Source organism: Nelumbo lutea, chromosome 1 (genome assembly GCF_056320005.1).
Source record: "Nelumbo lutea isolate HS-2025 chromosome 1, American lotus-T2T, whole genome shotgun sequence".
NCBI classification, from domain to species: Eukaryota; Viridiplantae; Streptophyta; class Magnoliopsida; order Proteales; family Nelumbonaceae; genus Nelumbo; species Nelumbo lutea.
The window spans coordinates 78,730,946-78,757,588 of NC_142684.1; the positions used below are offsets into that span (position 1 = coordinate 78,730,946).

At 40.0% G+C, this 26,643-nt stretch overlaps 2 protein-coding genes across 2 annotated transcripts; one reads left to right on the forward strand and one right to left on the reverse strand.

Moving 5' to 3' along the window:
• Positions 1-3,562: 3,562 nt before the first annotated feature.
• Positions 3,563-21,614, forward strand: LOC148875577 (anthocyanidin reductase ((2S)-flavan-3-ol-forming)-like). Its single transcript, XM_088964953.1, has 6 exons — positions 3,563-4,032; positions 16,317-16,483; positions 19,359-19,559; positions 19,749-19,908; positions 20,112-20,331; positions 21,263-21,614. Exons 1-6 carry the CDS (start codon positions 3,906-3,908, stop codon positions 21,402-21,404), a joined length of 1,017 nt encoding a protein of 338 aa, XP_088821079.1. The 5' UTR covers positions 3,563-3,905; the 3' UTR covers positions 21,405-21,614.
• Positions 21,615-22,629: 1,015 nt separating this feature from the next.
• On the reverse strand, positions 22,630-26,013 carry RPL24 (Translation protein SH3-like family protein). Its single transcript, XM_088964882.1, has 4 exons — positions 25,723-26,013; positions 24,862-24,900; positions 24,242-24,472; positions 22,630-23,123 (listed from the first exon to the last, which is right to left on the reverse strand). The coding sequence occupies exons 1-4, from the start codon at positions 25,822-25,824 to the stop codon at positions 22,926-22,928; spliced, it is 570 nt and encodes a 189-aa protein (XP_088821008.1). The 5' UTR covers positions 25,825-26,013; the 3' UTR covers positions 22,630-22,925.
• Between the last annotated feature and the right edge of the window lie 630 nt (positions 26,014-26,643).

The window sequence follows — 26,643 nt, forward strand, 5'->3', positions numbered from 1 at the left end:
TTTATAAAGCAAGCCTTACTTTTATTTAGTTTTACTTCTTGTTATGTACAAATTCATTAAGTTGCAATTTCTTATGTACAGCTGATTGTATATGGCCATATGCTATGAATAAAAGCAACTTGATTAGAGTAGAGAACTAGAGAAGTTTAATCTTCAAAAGTTTCAAAGGTACCTGAGTTTTTCCCTCCTTTTCTAAAGTATGACAGATTATAATGGCATGAATGTTTAGGAAAACATTGTTTGAACTTTGAAGTTTAGTGAACTCTATGTTTATATGAACTATATAAGAAAATTGTTTGAACTTTAGAAAAACATTGTAAGTTTAATGAACTCTAGGTTTATATGAACTCAATTTTTACTGTTTTATTTTTTTGTTATTTTTCAGTATTTTTCTGTATTTATTTGAAATTTTCTGTTTTATTTTTCTGTATTTATTTGCACTTTTCTGTTTTATTTTTCTATTTTTTTCTGTATTTATTTACAACTTTCTGTTTTATTTTTCTGTATTTATTTGAAGTTTTCTATTTTATTTTTCTGTATTTATTTGCAATTTTCTGTTTTATTTTTCTGTATTTATTTCCACTTTTCTGTTTTATTTTTCTATTTTTTTCTGTATTTATTTACAACTTTCTGTTTTATTTTCTGTATTTTTTTGTATTTTTCTGTATTTATTTGCACTTTTCGGTTTTATTTTTCTGTTTTGTTTCTGTATTTTTTTTCTATATTTTTTCTGTATTTATTTGCAAATTTATTTGTATTTTTTCTGTATTTATTTGCACTTTTCTGTTTTATTTTTCTATTTTTTCTGTATTTATTTGTAATTTTCTGTTTTATTTTTCTGTTATTGCACATTTATGTTTTATTTTTCTGTTTTTTTCTGTATTTATTTGCAATTTTCTGTTTTATTTTCTATATTTTTTTTGTTTTTATTTGCAATTTTCTGTTTTATTTTTTTTTTTGTATTTATTTGCACTTTTCTATTTTATTTTTCTGTATTTATTTGAACTTTTTTGTTTTATTTTTCTGTATTTATTTGCACTTTTCTGTTTTGTTTTTCTGTACTTTTCTCTATTTATTTTCGCTTTTCTGATTTATTTTTGTATTTTTTAGTATTTTCTGTATTTATTTGCAATTTTCTGTGTTTTTTCTATTTCTTTACTATTTTGTACTTTTATGTAGTTTTTTGGATTTTTTTTTTTGTATTTTCTGCACATGTATGAGTATGACTAAACACATCCTAATTTATCTTTATTTTTTTTGTATTTTTTGGTGTTTTTTTGTATTTTTTAGAATGCTTCTTTACTTTTTTTGTATTTTCTATTTGTTATGTGCTTTGTTATTTTTGTATTTAAATAGTTTCATTTTTCTGTATTTTTTGAATTCTTTTGTGTTTTTTCTGTATTTTATTTTTATATTTTCTATGTGTTTTGTACTGTATTTTTTGAAATCTTTAATCTTTTTTAATTTATTTATGACATCACGAGTCGAATCGTTCGATCTAGACGGTTAAACTGCTTAACCGGAAACTGGTCCCCTAACTGGTTCTGTTTCCGGTTCATTTTTAATAAACTTGGATCCCATGAAAGACAGTATAAAAAGTTAAAAACACAAGAGATGTTTCCAATGCACGGATGGATGTGTAGTGAGGTCAGTGCGAGGAGCACTCTATGAGGAGCAAATTCGGATACCTTTGTAAGGAGCAAATCTGAATTCTATAAAAGAGTTGGGGCTTGATTTAACATTACGGACACAAATCTAGGTTTTCTCATTATAGAACCTACCTCAAGCCAACCTCATTATTTTCAGCCTACATTGAAAACATCTCATGTGCTTGATGTTGCCATAGAATTGGGATCTACTCTTCACACAAGGCACCACACAAGTACATAAGTTAATAACACATAAGTACTGGAGATGTTCCCGATGCATAGTGGGATGTACTTGTGAAGTTGGTGTGAGGTGAGCTCTGTTAGAGTAGATCATAATTTTATTACTATATCAAGTATGTGGAATGTTTTCAATGTAGGCTGAAAACACTCTAAAGAGCCCAAATTTTCTATTCACTTGTCCCACCCACTCTACTTGAAGTGAATTGTAGTACACATCTCTCAATTCATAATAGAGATGTGTGGCTCCAATGCACAATGGGTAGAAAGTGAATAGAAAAGCAAGTAGGAAATCCCGAGACCACTCTAAGGTTGGTTTGACCTTTGAGGTAGGTTCTCTGGTGAGCGAACCCATATTTTCAATTAGACTTGGCAAAAAGTTGACCCAACCTGCGAACCCAACCCAACCCAACCTGAAAAAATAGGGTTAGGGTCTCATATTTAGCTACTTGAATTTGAGAATGACCTGATCCAACCCAACCCAGAGAAAATTGGGTTGGGTTGGGTCATGGGTCAACTCGTTGACCTAATTGTTAGGTCTAATTGGGATTATTTATGCCTGGTTAGAAGTTTCCACTCTTTAATTTTTACTATTTAATCTTTACTCTTTATTGTTTACTCTTTGAATTGTTAAACGTTCAAGTTTTTTTATTTTATTTTTGAAAATTTAAATTAACTTTGACATTTTCATGTATATTTTCTTTATTTTTTAAAATTTTAATTAATTTTTTTTGGGATGGCCCGAATTAACCAATGGGTCAACCCTAACCTAAACATTTAGGGTTAGGTCAACTTGAAGTCCAACCCAACCTAAAATCAACCCAAAGTATCTTGACCCAACTTGAACCGAACCACCCAACCATATTGATAGGTATATTTCCAATGCACCGTTGCAATGTATATGTACTATGACCGTGAGGTAGGTGTGATGCGCGACGCTGATGAGGAGCAAAATCTTAACGCAGATCAGTCACCGTAAAGTTTGAAAAACTAGCCTGAAAATAGAACCGTTCTGGCCACTGGTTTCTATGTCAATGATTCGACTGTCCGAGTCAAACGATTTGAACGGTTTGAGCATCTTACCCATTAGATTGAAATATTAGGGTAAGATGCATAGTATATAAGAGAAAATAAGGGTTGAAACTTGAATTAGAACTATCGGCTGAACTGAAAGTTTAGAAGAAGAAGAAGAAGAAGAAGAAGAAGAAGAAGAAGAGGAGGAGGAGGAGGACTTATAGGCTTGCAACGGCGGCGACAATGGCGACGGTGACAGCGAACTATAGCGGCAACGTTCTCAGTCTCAGTTCTCACTCTCTCTCTCTCACCTTCTCACGCGAGAAAGATAGATCTGAGATTTCTCAATCTCAGAGATTTCTCAGATCTAAGATTTCTCTGTCTCAGATCTGAGATTTCTTACATTTGAGATCTGAGCACTAAATCGTTCTCCAGGTCAAATGGTTTATTGGTCAAATCGTCCAAGTCAACGATTTATTGACTAATTCAACGGTTTTGACCAAATGCTGGGTTTGGGGTAAAAACGAAACCGATTGCCTGAACAATTTCCACTCCAAATGGTCCGACGGTCCGAATTAACGATGGTTCGAAAACATTGGTCACCAGCAAATATCAAGATGGTTTTGTTATTAGCAAAGAGCAGATCACAGCACTCCCGATGTAAATCTATAGCCGTACATATCCGGACTTGGAGAAAATGATTGTTGACTGTTGAGAGAGCGAACCTTTTACCAAACACCTTATATGCGTTTGGAGAGCATGTGCTTCTCTTGATGTCTTATTATTTTGGCTTGTCGGAGTGAAAGGGATGGAATTCTCGATCGGTATTTAAGGAAGTTAGGGTGTAGTGGCCGGTGGCCGGTGGGTTGTAAGAAACCAAACATTATTTTCTGGCGTTTTCAATTTTGAAGGGTGGGTGTTCCGTGTTCGTGTTCCTAATCCCCCCAGATCAGTCATCGCTGATCAGTGATTACTTAACGGAGAGAAACTAGATTATTAGAAACTATGGCTTCTCAGACTATGCTGAAAAAGGCGGCCTGCGTCATTGGAGGCACCGGTTTCGTGGCTTCTCTTCTCATCAAACTGTTGCTTGATAAAGGTTATGCTGTCAATACCACTGCCAGGGACCCTGGTTAGTCAATCTACTCTTCCCTCGCCCTTTCTCTGTTACGAATTACAATCCCGACCCCTCTTCTTTTCTTTTTCTGTTTGGATTTTCATTTCTTTTGCTCTTTTCACAATCAATCGCTCCATAGCTAGGAGCTAGCTACATCTTTTCCTTTGTCGATTTGTTTATAGCAATTCTCAAATTATGAATCTTTATTGGGGTGTAAGGCGGAGTCCGATCAACCACTGAACCTATGAGTGTGAGATTGCGAGGAGACTGACTTCTTCGAAAGTCCGACCTTTGAATCGTACAGCTGAACCTAGATTAGTTTGTGACTGCGAGGAGAAGGGGCAAAGAGCTTTAGGCAAAAGAAACTCCAGTGGCTCTCAGGCCACCGATAAGATATATGAGTCTGGATCTCCTGCCGACGTATATCACAGTGGTACATGGATAACATCTCATCCTCTTCGTATTATTATGCAGGGGAGATGTTCCCAATTCACCGGCGTAGTGTATTATGGGTAGGCGTGGGCAGATTTCTCGTGGGCCGGAGATCCGGAGTCAAAGATATCCACCCTAAACAACTCCATTTTGTGGTTTGCCGACAGCCATTTGCGCATTAACAACGGCTACCTTTTTAGTAGTTGGACTCGTACATCGCCCATATCATATTCATGTTTGTCATGGTCATAATCAACATTTTGATTAGGCTCAGTTTGGAAAGTTCAAATGCATGTATGTGCACAGAGTTCACATCCGCACCCCACAAGGGAGAGCCCCATACATCCCCGTGTATTGAGAACATCTCTTGAGGATGGTATTAGAACCGATGATGTCATCATTGGGAGATGTTCCCAATACATGGCAGGGATGTGTTGTGGGACATTGTGGGGTGCCCAGTTCGGGGTGCAAATCTGAGCTCATATGCACAGTACAAATATAAATAAAATATAAGGTAAGCGCAAAAAAAAATATAAAATATAAGGTCTGTATTTGTGGAATTGTACTCCTTCCAAGGCTCAATTTGGAAGTACAGATACAAATATATTCTGTGCAAAGGACTCCCCAAACTGAGCCTTTAATTAAACTATTCTAGTATGTTTTCTTTTGGTAAGGATTGAAGTATGATTTTTTATGTGTAAATAACATTTTTACATTTATAAAAGACGTATATCTATTTCTATTTATAAAAGTGTGAATATGTTGGACATAATTTGCCTATCTTAAGCTATCATGGGGAATTTGTATTTTAATAAAAAAACTTTAATTGAGAAATTAAAGAAAATGAACAATATTTATGAATAGAAAATTTAAGACCTTGTCTATATTACTATTAAAAGTGTGAATGATGATATAGAATTTTTTGTTTGACTAAAATACCCCAAATTTTCAATTTGTCCTCTCTCATTGTAAGGATCAAAATGTAATTCTAACAATCACTTTTTTCATTCAAATTCTTCTCATTAAATCTTACATTTAAGGTGTTAATTCCCAATAACATCCATTGAATCATATTCTTGGCTAAAATACTCTATTTTTGAATTTGGTCTCTTTAACTATGAGGACATGAAATGTAATTTGAACTACTACATTTATCCTCATTCAATTCCCTCTCATTAAGTCTTATATTTAGGGTATTGACTCCCACTTTTCATCACTCTTATACTAATTCACAATATTAAAAAAAAGCATATAAAAGAATAATTGTTTTTATTGATGATAGAAAAAAATATGAATTTAAAATTGATGGAGCCCAATCCGGCCGGTCTTAGCTGTCAACGATTTCGCCTCTGATTGGAGCGACGGGGAGCCTGAAATGGAAAAGATAAGGGAACTCTGGGGGGAACCCGGTGAGATAACTCCGAAGCTCAAGTTAGTACTCTCAAAGGTAAAGTATAGACCAGATGGCGCAAAGTTCACATACCTTGTTGTTGGGGGTAGGGGGCCTTTTATAACCACTTCGCGCACTCGCTCCAAGGCCCTTGTCAAGTCGGGTATGATTACCCTTGCATCTGTCAGTTCGGGTGTCGTCCTTTCTACTGGGACAGAACCGTCAATGCCTTTTGTCGGAACTGTCTCTATAACTAGAGATGGCGGTGTCAAGAGGCGGTGGCAAGTGGCCGTTTGGAGTGCGACCATCAAGCGTCAGATCCCAAATCAGTCAGATGCGCCGCCCTTGGGTATGGACTTCCTCGGTGTCAGGCATAGTACGGTTTGTTTGGTTTTGGTGTCCTAAGGGCGATGTGGTGGAGTGGTGAGTGAGGCGAAGTCTTGAGTTTGCCAATGTCGGGTTCGGGCACCATAATCTTATGAAGGACCAGGTCGCCGACCCAGAAGCTTCGCTGCTTTACTCTGGCGTTGTAGTACTGAGCTACCTGTTGCTGGTAAGCCACTGTCCGGATGTGTGCGATGTCCCTTACCTCGTCCAGTAGGTCAAGGTTGGTATGTAACTCATCTCCGTTTGTCTGGTCGTCATATGTTTCTAGTCGCAATGTTGGTATTTCGATTTCCGTCGGGATTACTGCTTCAGTGCCGTAGGTGAGGTTGAAGGGGGTTTCTCCCGTTGCGGTTTTTTCTGTAATTCGGTGATCCCATAAAACACTTGGTAGCTCTTCCGCCCACAATCCCTTAGCTCGATCTAGACGTGCTTTCAATCCGCGCAGGATGGCTCTATTCATTACTTCTGTCTGACCATTTGCTTGCGGGTGCGCGACTGATGTGAAGTTCTGCTGAATCCCCATGTTCTGGCACCACTCTTGGAACTTGATATCCTCGAACTGCTTGTCGTTGTTGGAGATCAGTACCCGAGGTAACCCGAAGTGACATACTATGTTCTTCCAAAAGAAGTTTTGTATGTTTCGGGCTGTAACTGTTGCCAGAGGTCCGGCTTCTATCCACTTTGTGAAGTAATCTACTGCCACCACTAGGAATTTTCTCCCACTTGTTGCTAGCGGGAATGGCCCCAAGAGGTCGATGCCCCATTGTGCAAAGGGCCACGGGCTGGCAATGTATTTGAGGTCAGAAGCAGGCTGAAGGTGGATATTGGCGTGCTTCTGACACTTGTCGCATTTTCTGACGAGATCGACGGCTTTTGCCTTCATCGTTGGCCAGTAGTATCCTTGTCAAAGTTCTTTTTGGGTGAGTGCTCTGCCCCCCAAGTGTCCGCCGCACAGACCTTAACAAGTGTCGCGGAGTACGAACTCGGCTTCGGCAGGTCGCAGGCAACGCAAGTAGGGGAGCGTGTATGACCGTTGGTACAACCGTTCGTCAATTATGACGTATTTGGTTTCCTGGCGCTGCACCCTCTTGGCCGCATTGCGGTCTGCTGGGAGGGTTCCGTCTAGCAAGAAGCTCGCGAGTGGGTCGATCCAGCTCTGCTCTGCTTCGAGGATGGGAGCGACCTCCTCTACCCCACCGAGAATACTAGGCCGAGGTAAGTCCTCTATGTACATGGTTCTCATGTTGTGACTTGTGTTGGCTAACCGGGATAGAGCGTCGGCCTCAGTGTTCTCCGACCTTGGGATTTGCCTGATGAAGTGTGACTGGAAGTTGAGCAGGGCCTCTTTTACTTTTTCCAAGTATGCGATCATGGAGAGCTCGCGTGCTTCGTACTCGCCCGTAACCTGGTTGACCACGAGTTGGGAATCGTTACAGATGAATATGTGCTTTGCTCTTACCTTTTGCGCTAGGTTCAGCCCGGCTATCACTGCTCCGTACTCTGCCTCATTGTTGGATGCCGCGAACTCAAAGCGTAGTGTGTATTCCAATTTTGTGCCACCCGGGCCGCATAAGACTCATCCCAGTTCGCGCTTGGCCTGACCAGGAGAGAAGCCACACTGGTTGCTACTTCACGGGGTTCAGACTCTATTGGCCTGGGAGCTCCGGGTTCGCCCAATCTGGGGACCTCGGGCTCAACCTGTTGAGGGGCTTCGAGGCTGAAAGTGCACTCGGCGATAAAATCTACTAAGGCTTGAGCCTTCAATACCGCGTCGGTTGACAATGTACCCTAGAAACTTACCCGAGGTGACACCGAAGACACACTTGTTTGGGTTTAGTCTCATTTTATACTAACGCAGAATTTGAAAGATAGAATCCAAGTCTTTTATTAATTCCTACGAGAATTGTGTTTTGACTACCATATCGTCTACATAACATTCTATTTTCGTGCCGATTAAGGGCTGAAAAAGCTTATTTACAAGTCTTTGGAAGGTCGCCCCAGCATTCTTTAGTCCGAAGGGCATGACCTTGTAACAGTACAGGCCGAACTCGGTTATGAAGCTGGTTTTTTCTTCGTCGGACTGGTCCATCTTGATTTGGTTGTAGCCTGAGTATGCGTCCAGGAAGCTTAGCAGCTCATGTCCCGAGGTCGCGTCCACTATGCAGTCAATTCGGGGCAGGGGGAAGTAGTCTTTTGGGCAAGCTCGGTTCAGGTCAGTGTAGTCGACGCACATGCGCCACTTGCCGTTTGCTTTTTTCACCAGCACTGGGTTGGCTACCCAGCTCGGGTAATGAACTTCCCTTATGAAGTCCGCTGCGAGGAGCTTTTCGATTTCTTCGTCGACCGCCCTCCAGCTCTCTGGGGCTAAGTTGCGTTTCTTCTATCTAATGGGTCTAACTACAGGGTCAGTGTTAAGTTTGTAAATTATAAGGCCAGGGTCAATATCGGGCATATCTGCCGCGGACCATGCAAAAATATCTAAATTTTGAAGTAAGAAACTCACCAATTCAGTTCGCAAAGGCTCCTTGACGGAAGCTCCGATCTGTAGTGTTCGCGCCAGATCTGTAGCCGAGGTCGGGACTATGACTGTTTCCTTAGTGGGCGAAGCTCGTTCCTCGCCCTGCTCCGCAGGCCGCTCCAATTCGAGGTCGTCGGCTACCTTGGTTTCTACCTTTAGGGCAGCAACATAGCATTTGCGGGACTCAAGTTGGTCACCCCATGCTACCCCCACACCGAAGTCCGTGGGGAACTTCATTGCCAGATAATAGGTGGAGACCACTGCATGCAGAATATGCGTAATTGGTCGCCCTATGATGGCGTTGTATGGGGAGGAGATCGCGACCACTAGGAAATCATGGTTGAGTCTCACTGCGCACGGTCATGTGCCGACTTCCACAAGTACTATTATCTTCCCTAGGGGCCTGACTTCCTCTCCGTTGAAGCCCACCAGAGGAGTGTGCGCGGGTTTCAACTCGCTTTTCTACAATTGTAATTGGTCGAACGCCGATTTGAATAGGATGTCCGCCGAACTGCCTGAGTCCACAAGTATGCGTCGGACTTCGAAGTCGCTGATCCTAAGCTTTATGACGAGCACGTCATCGTGGGGATAGTGAACACCTCTTGCGTCGTCTTCTGTAAAAAAGATCGATTCTTCTGTCTTCGGCCTCTTGGGAGGGTTCTGCTCCTCTCGAGCTGCCTCGCGAACTGACATCCGTGCTGCTGCCGAAGTGCAACCTGCCACCACCGAACCACCCACTATCACGTGGATGGTTCCCCGAACTAGCCTCTCTTCTGAGGGAGGTCGCTGCAAGGCTTCGGCCTATCTGTTGCTCGACTCGGGGACATCCTTCCCGTGTTCCCCTTGCCGACCTACTTTATTACTACTGTCATTATGTACAAAATTTCTCAAGTACCCGCGACGGATGAGTCCCTCTATCTCGTCGCGGAGATTATTACATTGCTCGGTACTATGATCGTGATCTTTAAGAAAACTACAATATAGATTTTTGTTCCTTTCGTTTGGGTTGTTCTTTAGGCGAAGTGGCCACTTTATGTAGGGGCCATCCTTGATCATCATCAAGATCTCGGTCTACCTTGTGTTCAACAGCGTGTAATCCGTCCGAACTGCTAAGGGAGCTCGGGACGGCTAGCTTGGCTTCGCCTCTCGGGTCTGGCTTCTTCTGTCGCTGGGGTTGGAGGGCTTGCCTTCTCTTTTTCTTTTTTCAACCCCGCCTTCGGTTCTCTGGTTGATCTCTTCCTTTGTTCTCATAAACTTGTCTGCAAGCTTGAGGAAGTCGTCTACGGTTGCTGGCTTGCTGGCCACCATGTGCCATTTGAATTCTTTGTGCGTCACCCCTCTTTTGGCCGCAGCGAGCTGTACCACGGGGTCTAACCGAGGGATCTGCAAGCATGCTTCATTGAACCGCTTGATGTAGCTCCGAATGGGTTCTCCTTCTCTTTGGATTACCCCGAAGATACTTTCCTCGGTTCTGGGGCACCTCTTGCTGGTAACAAAGTGTGCGGTGAAGATTTGCATGAACTGGGCCCAACTTCTTATTGACTCGGAAGCTAGGTTCCGGTACCAGGTGCGAACCACCCCTCTGAAGGTGGTGGTGAAGGCCATACACATGCATGACTCACTGGCCCTAGCGAGGTGCATTTGTGACTAGAATGCATTGACGTGGTCATTGGGGTCAAAGGACCCATCATACTTGTCCAGAGATGAAAGTTTGAAGTCTCTAGGCAAGGGGACTGTCAGAAGTTCTGTTGAAAGGGGGGGAAGGAACTGAGAGAATTGGGATGGTTTTTACCTCGCTCGAGTTCGTCTCTTCCTTGCCTCTGAGCTCGGGTAGGACACGAGTAGCAGTTCGGCGACTTCGCCAGTGCCTTCTTTGAGTGGGCCTGGTGCTGGCGCTGCTGGCCTCCGTGTTGCCGAGCTCGATGGGCCCGGAATTCTGGCCTGCTCCTAGGGTGCTAAATCGGTTCTCCGTGAGTGGGAACTCGGGCCTGGAGCGCCGAGGTGACTTTGTGGGCGAGGTTCCTGACCCACCTGCGAGCTGCGAGGCGGGGGCGATTTTTCTTTGCTTTCGGCCTAGGGATGAGGCCTGGCTATTAGGGTGGTTCTGGGGTCGGGAAGCTTCTCCTTGGTGAGGTCGTCCACCTTGAGGGGAGGCCTTGACCGGCTTCGAAACAAGGTGCCGGGGGGGCAGTGACTGGTTTAAGGGTAGCTGAGGGAACTGCTACTGATAATGGTGTTGGGAGAGGTGGTGCGGTACCTGGTGTTGCTAGAGTTGGTGCTACTAGAATTGTTGCATTTGGGCTTGCCAGTGGGACAACAGTTGGTTCAGCGAAGTTCGTTTCAATGGGGAGTGGAAGAGGGATGTTTAACGAATGAGGGTTCAGGGGCGCCACTACTTGTGGCACATTCAAACTGGGGATCCCATCCACTGAAAGAGGGATGGTGAATTGCCCAATGCACACCGCAGGAACATGGAGTTGTTCTCCAGTGGTGGTCATTTCTGTTCCACGTCCGACACTGTTGGAGGAGGCCATGGGTGTTGGAGTTTTTGAAAGAATGGTAGGTAAAAGAGATATAGAGGGAGGCTTTTAGAAGCGATTCCCACTGACGGCGCCAATTGATGGAGCGCAATCCGGCTGGTCTTAGCTATCAACGATTTTGCCTCTGACTGGAGCGACGGGGAGCCTGAAACAGAAAAGATAAGGGAACTCCGGGGGGAACCCGGTGAGATAACTCCGAAGCTCAAGTTAGTACTCTCAAAGGCAAAGTATAGACCAGATGGCGCAAAGTTCACATACCTTGTTGTTGGGGGTAGGGGGCCTTTTATAACCACTTCGCGCACTCGCTCCAAGGCCCTTGTCAAGTCGGGTATGATTACCCTTGCATCTGTTAGTTCAGGTATCGTCCTTTCTACTGGGACAGAGACGTCACTGCCTTTTGTCGGAACCGTCTCTGTAACTGGAGATGGCGGTATCAGGAGGCGGTGGCAGGTGGCTGTTTGGAGTGCAGCCGTCAAGCGTCAAATCCCAAGTCAGTCAGGTGCGCCGCCCTTGGGTAGGGACTTCCTCGGTGTCAGGCATAGTACGGATTGTTTGGTTTTGGTGTCCTGAGGGCGATGTGGTGGAGTGGTGAGCGAGGCGAAGTCTTGAGTTTGGAGGTATGTCTTGTATTGCTATAGGGCAGGCCAGTTCGGCGAGATGTGTCCCGAACTGCTAAGGCAGGCAAGTCCGACGAGGTGTATCCCGAACTGTTATAAGGCAGGCCAATTCGGCGAAGTGGATCCCGAACTGTTATAAGGCAGGCCAGTTCGGCGAGGTGTGTTCCGAACTGTTACAAGGCAGGCCAGTTCGACAAGGTATGTCCCAAACTGTTACATGCAAGTCAGTTCGGATTACTGTCTGGTTTGGGGCCGAAGGGTGAGTTCAGGCTCCTAGTAGGGAGTTCGGACCACTGGTAGGGGAGTTCGATCAGCCAGTTTCTCCCCTTGGTGCTCATGCCTTAGGCATGCTTTTGTGCCAAGCTGTTGCCTTTGCCATGTGTTTGGTGATTGTGAGGTTGGGCCAAATCCCCCTTCATCAAAAATCAACCAAAAACGGAGTTGTTTCCCTATTTGGTGCAAGTCAACAATTTTGAAAACATATTACTTACTAGTGCTCTTAAAATAATTATTTTCTTATGTAATGCATATCTTTGTGTTTCATCAGTATCCTTGTGCATTTAAAATATTTCATGATATGCCTCTAATAATTTTCTTTAGGATGCATGTGTTTCTAATACTTTTAAAACAAACATCACTAGTTTATTTTATTAATGGGTAAATTCCAGATTAGTACTTTGTAATTTTCGGCTGGTCTCACTTTAATACTTGAACTTCAAAACGTGCCACTGTAGTAATGTAGTACTTAAACTCCCAAAAACTTTTAGTTTAGTATAAAATTATTAACTGACGTTAAGTGACATGTAAAATGTCTAATTTTCATTATCAACCAACTATATTGAACTCACTTTATCTTAACTCTTTTCTTTCACCCCCATACAAAGTCCCTCTTGTTCATGCCTCAATTACAACAATGAAAGTGATGCTAAGAGATGAAAAAGAAAGGCAATGAGTTTTATATCGTAGGATAAGACTACGTTGGCTCAATTTGGCTCCAAATTTCTCTCCCCATTGCTAAGATGAACCGCAACGTGAAACGGGATTGAGTAAACTCAACCTCTGTACTGGTCGATCAAGGTTGAATTTAGAGACAACATAAACGATGACAATGGTGGTACAACAAATGAAGAGTGCAGTTTTGCCATTGTTTATGCTATCTCATAGCAATAAAATGGTTTGGGTTGACTTAGTGATGTAACCGTTTTTTGCCACGTACCAATGTTTTGTGATATAAAATTTTTTTGGTTAAGTACTTCGTTATTTGACCTGGTGGTGACGTGCCTTAGTGATGAGCTACTTGGTGGCGAACTGCCTGGTGGCAAATTGCCTGGGGGCGAACTGCCTGGAGGCGAACTGTCTGGTGGTGAACTGCCTGGTGGCGAGCTCCCTGGTGACAAACTGCCTAGTGGCGAACTGCCTGATGGTGAGCTCCTTGGTGGCGAATTGCCTGGTGGTGAACTGCCTGGTGGTGAGCTCCCTGGTGGCGAACTACCTGGTGGTGAACTGCCTGGTGGAGAGCTACCTGGCGAACTCCCTACTAGGCGGCCTGTGCCTTAGAGAATGGTGGAGCTCCCTGGTGTAGTGCAACCCGACTGCCCTCATCATGAGGTGGTCTTCTTTCCTTTGCAGGCAGTGGGAGCTGAGGGACCTGCGAGAACTCCATATTTTCCTCCTCTTTGTAGGTGGTGGGAGTTGAGGGACCTGCAAGAACTCCATCTTTTCCTCCTCTTTGCAGGCGATGGGAGCTGAGGGACCTGCGAGAACTGAATCGGAGGACCCAGGGGTATTTTCCCAGTAGGGGCTCTCCAACGCTTAAGTTAGCACTCTGATTGTAGAGAGCTTTGAAGATAATATTGGAGAAACGAGAGAGCTATAGAGTAGGGGTTACCTCCATTTTTTCCATCCCTCTCCCCTTTGGGGGCTGAGGTCTTTATATACCGGAGTCATCGCGGGTTAGGTGGGTGAAAAGCCTTTAAACGGTAAGACTCGTCACATCCCGTTAGAACCGGGGTACGGTTCTGGTTGTCAGGCGGCCAGGTCGGCGCCTGGGCCAGGTTGTCAGGGCGGCGCCTGCATCAGTCAGCAGGTCGGTGTTTAGGCCAGGTTATCAGGTCGGTGCCTATGTCAGTCAACGAGTCAGTGTCTGGGCCAGGTCGTCAGGTCAGCGCCTATGTCAGTCGGCGGGTCGGTGTCTAGGCTAGGTCATCAGGCAGGAGATCTTCCTGCGATATGCAAAACTACTCCTGTACCGAGCTTCTCTACAAGTGACGAGCTGCCTATGGCAAGCTGTGGCAAGCTGCCTACGGCGAGCTACCCATGGCGAGCTGCCTGTTGCAAGCTACTGTGGCGAGCTACCCATGGTGAGCTACCTATGGTGAGCTGCTTATGGCAAGCTCTGGTAGCTGCTTGTGGCGAGCTGCCCATGGCGAGTTGCCTGTGGCGAGCTGCCTGTGGCAAGCTACCTATGGCAAGCTCTAGCAATTGCCTGTGGCGAGCTGCCTATGGCAAGCTGCCTATGGTGAGCTGCCTGTGGCTAGCTTCTTATGGCGAGCTGCCTATGGTGAGCTGCTTATGGCGAGTTGCCTGTGGCAGCAGCTCGCTGCCTATGGCAAGCCGCTTATAGCGAGCTGCCAAGAGGCCATACTTAGTTGGCATGAGGTGCCACGTGTCACAATTCCACTAGAGGGCCAAATCTGCCCTCATCACTTAGCAACAACAAAACCTTGTAATTGGCATTCATAATTAATGAATAAATTTCAATTTTTTTTGTTTTTAATAAGTTTATTTATTTGAAATTGACAAGAGCTAAAAAAAAAACATATTAAAATCCATGGGGGAAACATTTAAGTAATGGTTGTAAACAATAGTAGATTTGGGACTATGTAAACAATAGTGGATTTAGTATCTGAAAGAAGATAATGAATAGTATTTTCTTCAAAAAGGATAATTTTAAAATTACATCAAATAACCGACTGACTGTTAATGATGAATACCACATTGATAGTTTTCAGGGAATTCAAGTATTATAGTGGCACGTTTTTAATTTCAGATACTAAAATGAAACTAGTCACAAAGTACATTACTAATATGGAATTTACCTTTTATTAATACCTAGTTGGGTTCATGTGCATAATTGCATATATGACTTCCGCACATGACTGAAGAATAACTATATACATGTAAATAAAGCTTTAGTTCACTTTTGATTTGATAGTTATATATAGGAGTGAGAGAAACCATTAAAGAAGACTTGGGATTTAAAAATATATTTGTAAAATTGAAAACTTACGCTCAAAACAAACAAAAGGCGAATGCTAGTTTGTAAAAAAATACTGTAGACTTTATGCTATGAGGATGAAATGTTACCATGCAAGATGCAACTTTATAAAGCCCGAAACCCAATCAAGAAGTTGGGAAAAAAGATTTTTTTTCTCAGTTTTTGCTTAATAGCAAAGAAAATAAAAACGGAAGTCAAGTTTGCTTTCATTTGATGGTATGTCTTAATAACTCAACCACATCAATTTTTAAAATCTAGCAATTTGGTAAGGCAAGATAGAATACCTAATTAATAATATGCCCCAATTTTCTACTACGACTTGGGAGAGCACATTTCCTGCAACCACTGTCACAGAACAAACCCAAAATCATCCAATGATTTTTTAACATGCCAGTGTTTTAATAAAAAACTAATTTGATGTAATATTTTATTTTATGAAATTGTTAAAATTTTATCATGAATTTTTAGTATTTCTCTTAAACTCACTACAACTTTTCAAAATGTCTAAAACTCACCATGTCAGTAAGTTTTTATTTTCTAAAACTTATTTCCATTAGTGCACCCTTAATGCTTCTTAACAGAGGTGTCCACATCAGCATAAATAACAATTTTTATGATCAAATTACCCTTGGATGGCGTGTTAGAAGAAAAGGGTCTTTTTCAGTTTTCAATTTTCATGTTTTTTTTTGCATTTTTAGTGTTTTGTTATAATTTCCAACGTTTTATAATTTCTATTTTTTTACATTTTTCTGTTTTATATAATATATAAACTTTCCTGTATTTTTTGTTATTTATTTGTAATTTCTGTGTTTTTCTATAATTTTTTATGTTTTTTCTACAATTTTTATTTTCTGATTTTTTTCAATTTCTATAGTTTCTATATTTTGAAAATAATTTTTTATTTTATTTGCAATTTCTATAATGTTTTTTATTTTTTTAAATTTCTGTGTTTTTATTTATTTTATATTTAGAAATATTTTTATGAACTTTTTCCTGTTTTTCATGTCTAATTATTAAAATATATGTATATATATTTAAAAAGTATAGTAAAATAATCATTCAAAATCTAAATTTGTTTTCCATCCTCTTACTCTCATTATTAGCATGTGGAGTTATTAATCAATGTTATTATATGTAGAAAATCAAAAGAAGGTCTCTCACCTCTTGGAGCTACAAAACTTGGGGGACCTAAAAATCTTTCGAGCAGATTTAACTAATGAAGGGAGCTTCGACGCTGCTATCTCAGGATGTGACTTCGTCTTCCATGTTGCAACTCCGGTGCACTTTGATTCTGAAGACCCCGAGGTAATTTTAAATGAGTATATTCATAATTCTTATCTACTACCGGAAGGACCCTTCTTCGTAGGGGTTGGAATTTCAATATTACTATTTTCTATATTAAAAAATATAATAGCTTTTTAATTAGAAACTTGCAATTATAATTATCCAAGTTTTGAAACTTATATAAAGACTTAAAAGAGATCATCATGTGTTCATTTTTTAAATATTGTTTCAGCAAAGCAGGGGGGGTTTTGTCACAGACTCCATAGTATAGGGGGATCTCTGTAATTTACCAAAAAAAAATTGGCGGTAAATTCAACAAACTTGAAAACCCAAAAAAAAAAATCAGAAAATCGAGTTTAAAGTTCCACCTTGAAGTGGAGCTAAACATACATGCAATCAAAGAAAGAGACAAAGCAGATCGTCTTGTAAGAAAAAAAAACATTACACAAGAAAACCCAAAGAAAAAACAAAAATGAACAAATAAAATGGTGGTAAACCCTAGACCATTTTGGAAGATCTTAAAGAAGAAGACCAAATACACACAAAAAAAAGCAGAAAATGAAAAAAGAAAGGAATATACCGCACACATTCGAATTAAGCCAACAGTAGAAGAAACCTTTGAATAGTAAAAATTCAAAAGCACAAAAAACCATGGTTTTCGACCCGTTGTTGACCTCGACAGATGGGCATTTCGGCCCGGGAACTATCCAGGCAACTGGTTCTATTTTACCCTAATCCCAGTCCCTAGCCAAAAATCATTGAATCGATCAACGACCCGTTGACCTAGGCGGTCGAACTATCGGCCCGTTGACCCATTCAATGGCTTTTGACTGTTTTTTTTTTTTAATTGAGAACTGTCTAGGCAACCAATTTCGTTTTATCCCAATCCCAGTCCATAGCCAAAAACCATTGAATCGATCAACGACCTATTGACCTGGGTGATCAAATCGTCGACCATTGACTCGTTTAATGGTTTTTGGCCATTTTTTATTTTTTTAATTTTTGTTGTCAAAATGGGCCATTTGTTTAAACCGGAGAATCAAACCGTCGACCCAAAAGCCAGTGGCCAGAACGATTCCATTTTCAGGTTGTATAAGTCACACACTCAAATGACATAACACATATGATATTGCTTAATGGACCTTACACACTCATTTTTTTGCATATAGTTTTTGTTGTTAGAGAAGACCGTTTGTCGAACTCGATGATCAAATCGCCATTTTTTTTAATTGAGAACCATCCAGGAAATAGGTTTTGTTTTACCCCAATCCTGGCCCCTGGCCAAAAACTGTTGAATCGGTCAACGACCCATTGACCCGAGTGGTGGAACCGTCGACCCATTCAATGGTTTTTTGCCGTTAGTTATTTTTTTATTTTTGTTGTCAGAACGGGTCGTCTGTCCATTAGAACTGGATGGTTGAACCATCGATCCAAAATCTGATGACCGGAATGGTTTCATTTCCGGGTCGTATTAGTCACGCACTCGAATGACATAACACGTATGATACTGCTTATTGGACCTCATACACTCAATTTTTTTCCTGTAATTTTTGTTGTCAAAACAGGTCATCCGTTCGAACGGATGGTCGAACTGTCAACCCAAAAACTAGTGGCCAGAATGGTTTTATAATTTTTTACTTGTAATTTTTGTTGTCAGAACAGACTATTCGTTCAAATTGGACAATCAAACCGTCGACCCAAAACCTGTGATATATATATATATATATATATTAAAGGGCTGCCCTTTGGCAAAAGGGCCCTATCCCTTTAATATATATATATATATATATATATATATATATATATAAGATATTTTATTTCTTTAAAAATTGTAAATGTGTCTTTTTGATGGTTTGCTCTATGGGTAATCATTTCGGTCCAACCAGGACAAACCGGAACTTCGGGTCTTGGGCCTAAGTTTTATGTTCATGCTGGGCCCAAAGTTCGGCCCTTGAATATAATCCTTAATTTGCCCTTTTTTATTGAAGGCAAAATCATAGGTATTAGGGACGTATTTGGTTTGATTGGGTATTTATTAAATCAGTAATTAATGGTTTATGTATAGGAGTGGATTTGAGTCTAGTTATTTGAGTTCAGCTCATCAAATATGAGGCTCGAGCTCGAGTTCAATTTGACTCAAAAGCTCGTAAGTTTGAGTTTGATTATGAGGCAAATCTTTTATTAAAATAATATATATATAATTATTTTCTATTTGATATATAAAAAATTAAAAATTATAAAAATTAGTTATTATTATTATATATAAACAATAAAATTATTATATATATTTTTATTTTTATTTTTATATTATTTTATGTATAATATATATATAAAAGCTCGATTAGGCTTGCAAGTAGTGTTTTTGAATCGCCATTGACTTGGATGGCCGAACCATTTGGCCTAGGAACCGTCCAGACAACCGGTTCTGTTTTTGCATAAATTTAGAATTCGGTCAAAAACCGTTGAAAAAGTCAATAAAATGTTGGCCTGGAAGGTTGAATCATTAAACCGTCAACCCATTTAATGGCTTTTGACTGTTTTTTTATTTTTTAAAATTTTCTGTCAGAACGAACCGTCCATTCGAACCGGACGGTCAGACGTTGACCTAGAAACCGATAACCAAGTCGTTTTTTAAAACATTGCTTACAAGCCTTGAGAATCAAACTTTATTAGGCTCGATTAACAAACCTATATATTGAATTCGAATTTGATTTAAAGCTTAATTTAGAACAAACCAAATCGAGCTTTTTATGAATCGAACTCGAGCTCGCTCGTGCACGATCAATAATGTTTTTGCACCTAATAAATTACTCGATTTGGTAAACAATATAGCCCCATTATAAGGATTTGAGATTTTAGAATGATGAATTGTAACAAAAACAGCAAATGATTTCAGAATGACATGATCAACCCGGCAATTCAAGGGGTGTTAAATGTTTTGAAAGCATGCAAGAAGTCGAAGGCCCTGAAACGTGTTATTTTGACATCATCAGCAGCCGCTGTGTCGATTAATAAGCTGAATGGCGTAGGTCTTGTCATGGACGAGAGTTGCTGGACCGACGTTGAGTTCTTGACTTCTGAAAAGCCACCAACCTGGGTAAAGCCCTGTTTTCACGCTTCTATTTTCTTCTACTTCAGGTAGAGTTATTATTTTGTTGGTTGGCGACGACCCAAGCCTGGGCTGATGCCTGATGGGGCTCAGAAATCAGAAGCCAGAGGCTCGTTAAGCCAAATTAGAGAGCTGAGAGATTTGGCGTTATGACTTATGACCTCGTCGGCTTTACAGGGATATGCAGCATCGAAGACACTAGCGGAGAAAGCAGCCTGGAAATTCGCTGAAGAAAACCAGATGAACCTCATCACTGTCGCACCTTCTCTCATGGCTGGCTCATCTCTTACCCAGGACGTGCCCTCCAGCGTTTGTCTCGCCATGTCCTTACTCACAGGTCAGAAACTGAGAAGTTAAGCACACAAACCATAGCGTGCATGCGGCATGCCTAAAAGAAATTATTGGGTTCACCCTTAACCAGATATAAGATAGAGAGAAATGGACACAGTTTTTTGGTAGAACTGTTTCCATTTCATTACTTCATATATATACTTCATGAAATTCACCTAAACAAACATATGTTTTTGTACAATTTTTTAGGGAACGAGCTCCTAATCAATGGCATCAAAGTCATGCAAACTTTATCAGGTTCAATCTCAATAATACACGTGAGGGATGTTTGTCGGGCCCAGATCTTCTTAGCCGAGAAGGAATCAGCTTCTGGTCGATACATCTGCTGTCACATCAACACAAGTGTTATAGAGCTTGCGAAGTTCCTAAGGGAAAGATACCCACAATACAACGTCCCTACTGAGTATGAGTACGTCCCTGACTGGAGCATAAAAATCTTTTATCCCAACTTGCTTTTTCCAGTGTTGTAGGGATTAATGTATCTTTATTTTTATTTTTATTTTTTTGCCAGAAAAAAGAATATTATATTAATTTATCAAAAAGGTTACATCCATTCCATTTTCAGGAAGTTGAAAGCTCCTATCCATACCCCCCCCCCTTGCATACTGGCCATAAGCTATCTTATGGGTCAGCATATTTACATCCCTACTTACATGCATAGCAAATTTTACAGATTTCAAAACCATTTAATAGTTTCTGCACCTCAGTCCTGAATACTTTCTCTTTCCAAGCAGCTTGTGTTGTATGAGGTAATAATATCTACTATTCTTTTAGCATCACAGCACATTTCGTTGACTGATTCCCCTGCACCGTGCTTGTTGCAACCTAGAATAAGTGCTTGTCATTCAGCTCTTTGTATATTTGACATATATGAGCCATCCACTACTTGTGCAACAGCTAGAGGGTTTGAGTTTTTGTTCTCATGGAGTTTCTTGTTAATTTCGAGCTTCCCAAATCAATCAGATGGCAATGGCAGCCTTAGCCATCAATTCTTGCTTCTGAGGCATTGAAATTGCTGAAAGTGTCTGTTGTTGCCATATCTCCATTAACTCTTGAATCATTGGGATGAATGTATCTCATCACATAGAAATTACATATCGTCAGCTTGGATTGGGAAGAGGTTGAAATCCTCAATGCTCAGAGGTCCTTTTCTATGGACCAATGCCACAAAATTTCATGGGTAGTCCGCAAACTTTCTTGGGAAGTAGAGATAATAGATCAATGAAGTCCAAATATATTATACATGCATGTGTTCTACACAATTTTAGCTTCTACAAGATAAATTTGAGTTCAATTATATTTATAGCTCTCTTGTGTTGTGACGTTGTAATTTCTTGTAGATTCGGTGATTTTCCCAAGGCCAAGCTGATCATCTCTTCGGAGAAGCTGATTAAAGAAGGTTTCAGCTTCAAGTATGGGATTAAAGAAATTTATGATCAATCTGTCGAGTATTTCAAAAGTAAAGGGCTGCTCCAGAACTAATTAAGGAGATTGTTTCTTTTACCCAGATATGCTATCTGGTTAGCATTGTATCTATTATGATTTATGATTTAGCTCAGCAGTAAGCACTGAACTAGACAGAGTAGTAGAGTACTATGGAGTGTTTATTTGTCTCTCCATATAAATGTTAGATATCTTGTTAAATCATAAGTGCACGCACATAATACGACAATAAGGTCTGTCTTTTCCAAACCTGGTCTGTTTTCCTGATCACCTGTACTGTGGAAAGATTTGATGCAATGAATTACCTCCGGGCATTTCAAAAGAATAAATAAATAAATAAAATAAGCCTATTTTTGGTAGAGTGGTCACCTTTAATTTGAATAAGAACATGGGTGGGCCTTTTAGTAAAATCCATTCAGGGACTTCACTTGAATATAAATATTTGAACAGTAGATCACTTGGTTATTTGAGATGATATCAAAACCTATTAAACCAAGTGGTCTTGTGTTTAATCCTTTTTCCCAATATAATTAATTAAAATTAACATAAGGTGTGGGTGAGGGGGCACGCCAGAGAATAAAAATTTATTCAGAATAAAGCTGTTAGGTTGAACAGTTCCTTGGAGACTCGGGTCACTTGGTTACTTCAAAATTCCCTCAATAAATCTAACGTCACGATTGGTTTAGTCTTCACATTGAAGATGATTTAGAATGACCTCAATGACACTGTCTTAACGGTGGGTTTGGTTCTAGGAAATGATTTTCTGCTCAACATGATGAAAACACTGGAAAATCAATTGGGTTCAATACAGATAATCAATGTAGAAGATGTTTGTTTTGCACGAGTATTTGTATCTGAGATGGAATCAGCATCCGTCCAATACATTTGCTGTTTAGTCAATACGGACGTACCCAGAATATTAACATTTCTACATAGTGAGCCCCTGAACCAAGCAGATGATTCAAAGAACCATAGCTGGTTTTCTTTTTTTTCTTTTTTCCTTTTTTTTTTTTTTTGATGTAGAAAATCATAGATGTAAGCGAACACCCCCACCCCCTACGTTTCTCTGCACGCCTCGAAGTTTATTAATTGATTTAAGACAATAAAATTTGGGGTGAGGTCATTTGCCCAAATGACTATGAGAGGATCCGTAACAAGTCTTGCTTGTTAATTTTGTGGGCTATGATTAACCAATTTGTATGTACCCTATGCAAATGCAACAATAAACAAGTTAAAAAAATCAAAATGCAGGAGATAGAAGTTATTTTCAAGGAATCAACTAGTTAAAATGTAGCATTAAATACTAAATACTCATAGACCCAGGTCCTACATTGCATATACAGAATTGAGCTGCTTTCCTTGTTTCCCCGTTCAACATTTGGTTCCACCACAGAAAGCAACTGAAAACTCAAGCGAGAAAAGTTGCGTACCCAAAACAACACCAAGAGTTTTGGAACTATGCAAGAAAATTTTTAAAGTAATTAACTCATAAAAAAATGTTTAAAAGTAATTATACAAAGAATCCCAGTAAGCGTACAGAAAAGGATCTCCACCTACATCCTATGAAGCAGTTGTTTCAGTTTTTTCTCTGTTCTTTACCACTGTCTTCCATTTCTCTGAACTGTCAATTATTTCTCCAGTTTTCAAGAGGTAACGGACCCGGCTACCATCCTCAAGGATTTTGTGGCCCACCCTGCTTGCAACATTCTGCTCTTTGGAATAGAGCATCACATTTGAGCTATGAATTGGTCCCTCAATCTGCTCAGAAAAAAAAAAAAAAAAAACATTCAAGATGGCAAGAAATATAAGATTTTACCCTTGATGATAAAGAAAATGAATATATGAAGCACAACGTGCTTGAAACCTTCCACTGAAAGGACTAGATTACAGGATATATAAAGTTGCATATGCACACACACTGGCATTTTCTCCAAGTGGTATCTGCTGTTTATTACATTAAAAATGGACTAGTTTTTCAAAATTATACTAGTTCAGTGTGTCAAACGGGGCTCTGAGTGATAACACTATATATATCAAGATGACAAATGATCAATGGTATAAACCAAATATGCAGACTTGGAATACAAATGAAAATAAACTTGATGCAGGCATGGAAGCAAGGAATAATTTAGCCATTTAACCTGGCAATCTTAACTACTTTCTTATTTTCATCCTTCAAGAAAAGATAAAGGGACCCTTTCTTGAGTTTATTCAAGCTCTAGAGACCCTAAGATGCTCACTCCAGCTTTATTATTGTTTTTTTCTTTCCTTTTATCTCTTTTTTGTTTTCCAGTTTCCTTCTTTAGCTATGCTATTTAACCTAGACCAGCAATTTCCAAGAGAAGAAGGTCGTTTTGCTGCATCAGAGATGAAAGATTATATTGCCCATGAATTTAAAGATGGGTATGCAAAGAAGTTATTATTTTTGGATTGAAGAAGCACCAATGCATAGTAGTAAATTTAAGTAGAAAAGCTATAGAAACGCTAAGAAACCAAGAAACAACAAATCTACATAAATACTAGCAAAACTAAAGTGTGAATTGACAAGTGAAAAGAAAAAAGGAGAAAAATTAGAGAAATAAATGCAAACCTTAGAAGAAGAGGGTTATGTTAACAGGTAAAAAAGAAAAAGGGTAAGTCAGTTGTAATGGATTTATAATGTTCTGTTAAAGGCTGAGTAAAAAAGGATTGACGTATCACAGCATCAGTAGGAGGGATTAAGTACAAGTCAAAGACTCTTAAAGGACATGGAGGACAAAACGAGAGAACGGGAATTATACAGCAAACAAAAAGTAGTTTGGATAAAATCAAAATTAAGAAAGATTACTAATAAAAAAGGGCAGTTCATATTAGAAATTATATCAATAGAAACTAACCTTGACAACCTGCCCTGGCTCACCCTCTTCTCTGCTCTTCACGTGCTTAGTTTTCAAGTTAATATCTTTCACTATCACAGTGCTGTTATGCCTGAAAACCTTAGTAATCTCTCCAATTTTGCCCTTTTCACGTCCAGATATTATTTTCACTGTATCCCCCACCTTAACATGCATTTTGTGTAGCACTGGCAGACTGTTTGGTTTGCATTCCTTCCGCTCCCATTGCTTAAGCTGTTCAAAGGGGGGAAAAAACACCAATGCTCATTACATGATTTGAGCACATTATACATCAAGGTTCAGATAAATCCCAGGCTACAAAGATATTGTACCGCTTTTCTCCCATTGGTATCCAACAGATGCAATTATTGCACCCTCCCCATGGCAATTCCAAACCCAGTTTTCTTTTCTTTAGATAGAAGCATAGAACATATACTGCTTGTTATCAGTAATATATAGATATGTGTGTGTGTGTGTGTTTTGCCCCTCTTGTTGGCATGGTAGTTTGTGTTAGTTCCTTGTCCTTTCTTTCTTTTTAAGTATCAGCATAATTTGTCCACAAGAAGACATGCATCTGAAAACTGCAAAGATTAAGTTATAAGAAGAGAATGTAATATACTAACCTTCATTACAATGAGACATGGCTTTTCCATGGACTTCATCTGCACATCAGACATGCAAAAATTGTCAACAGGGTGTTAACCATGGGTTGTAAATAGATTAATAGGGAAAACATGATTCATTTAATGGAATTACCACGATTACCACAATCTACATGGAAACGATATTAACTGTATAATAGGATGGATTGACCCTTTTATAGTGCAGAAAAGATAATTGATTATGAAAAAATACATCAGTAGGTGAATAACCAAATTGTTCTATGTAACTTCAGTGAAATTGGTCAACCTTCTAAGAAACTCAACGATGTAATTTGCCCGTGGACAATCGTAACTCTAAGACTATATAGAACCGAAAGAAAATCATGATATCAAAATGCAGGCTTATTGCCAAGTTGTTCTATCTAATTTCAGTCACTTTTGTGAAACTCATGGGACATGGATGCTTTTCATAATATAAGACATTAAAGAAGAATATCTCCAATCCTTTAGGATATAAAAGAACTTGAGACAGAGGTGGTAAACAACTGGTGAATGTATGTTAAATTTCTGTTTCCCATCACTTCACATAGGGAAGGCACTCCCTAATTGCCATGATTCCCATTAATTATCACCAGAAAGAAAGGATGCAGATTGTTTGGCATGCTCCCTACACTTTTGGCAGTAAGTAGCTACAACATATGACTAATTGAACACCAGAAAAGCAATATTTCCCAACATCAACAAGCATTGCAAATGCTGCTCTTTGAATTATTACAAAACTTTTCGAGATGCAGCATAGCCAGACCTGGTTAAGCTATGAAGAATTACAAAATAGAACATGTAGAAGAGTAAGACGAAAAAAAGACAGATAACATCACATACCGGCACGGAATAGAGAGAAGGTGAAAAGCGTTGGCCTAAGAAGGAATTGGAGGAGATAGAGAGGGAAGTCATGGAACTCTGAAGTGCAGTAATCGTTGCCATTTTTGCTTCAGCTCTGTGATTCAGATGCGCCCTTGCGTGCTCTTTGCCTCTTCTCTTTCCCACCCTTTTCGATGGATGGCTAAAGAGTCAGTCGCTTCGGAAAAGCGGATTACGTTTTAGAGATAAAACCAGTGGATCGGGAGGGGAATAGGGGTGCGTACTGCGCATCGCGCACTCCATACAAACAATCCAACTCCGTTGGAACCTATAAGTAGACCTGCGCACCAGGCAAAAAATTGACCCAACCACGAACCCGACCCAACCCAACGGTTAGGGTCTCATATTTAGCTACCCGAATGTGAAAATGACTCGACCCGACCCAACCCAAAAAAAAAATGATTTGGGTTAAGTTGGGCCATGGGTCAATCCACTGACCTGATTTTCAAGTCTAATTGGAATTATTTATGCATTGTTAGAAGTTTCCATTCTTTATTTTTTTCTATTTAGCCTTTACTTTTTTATTTTTTACTCTTTAAATTGTTAAATGTTCAATATCTTTATTTTATATTTGAAATTTTAGGTTATTTCTTTTAATTTTGACATTTTTCATGTAATTTTTCTTTATTTTTTTAAATTTCAATTATTTTTTGGGATGACTCGAATTGACCCATGGGTCAACCCTAACCCGAACACTTAGGGTTAGGGTCTAGCATTTGACAACCTAACCAAAAGTACCTTGACCCAACTCGAACCCGACCCACCCAACCCAATTGCTAGGCCTACCTAGAAGTATATAATTGTAGTCTCGCGAGTTCAAATAGGGTAAAAAAAATTCCTAAACAGTACCCTCTATTTTGGGTTTGTGTCAAGCCAATCCCC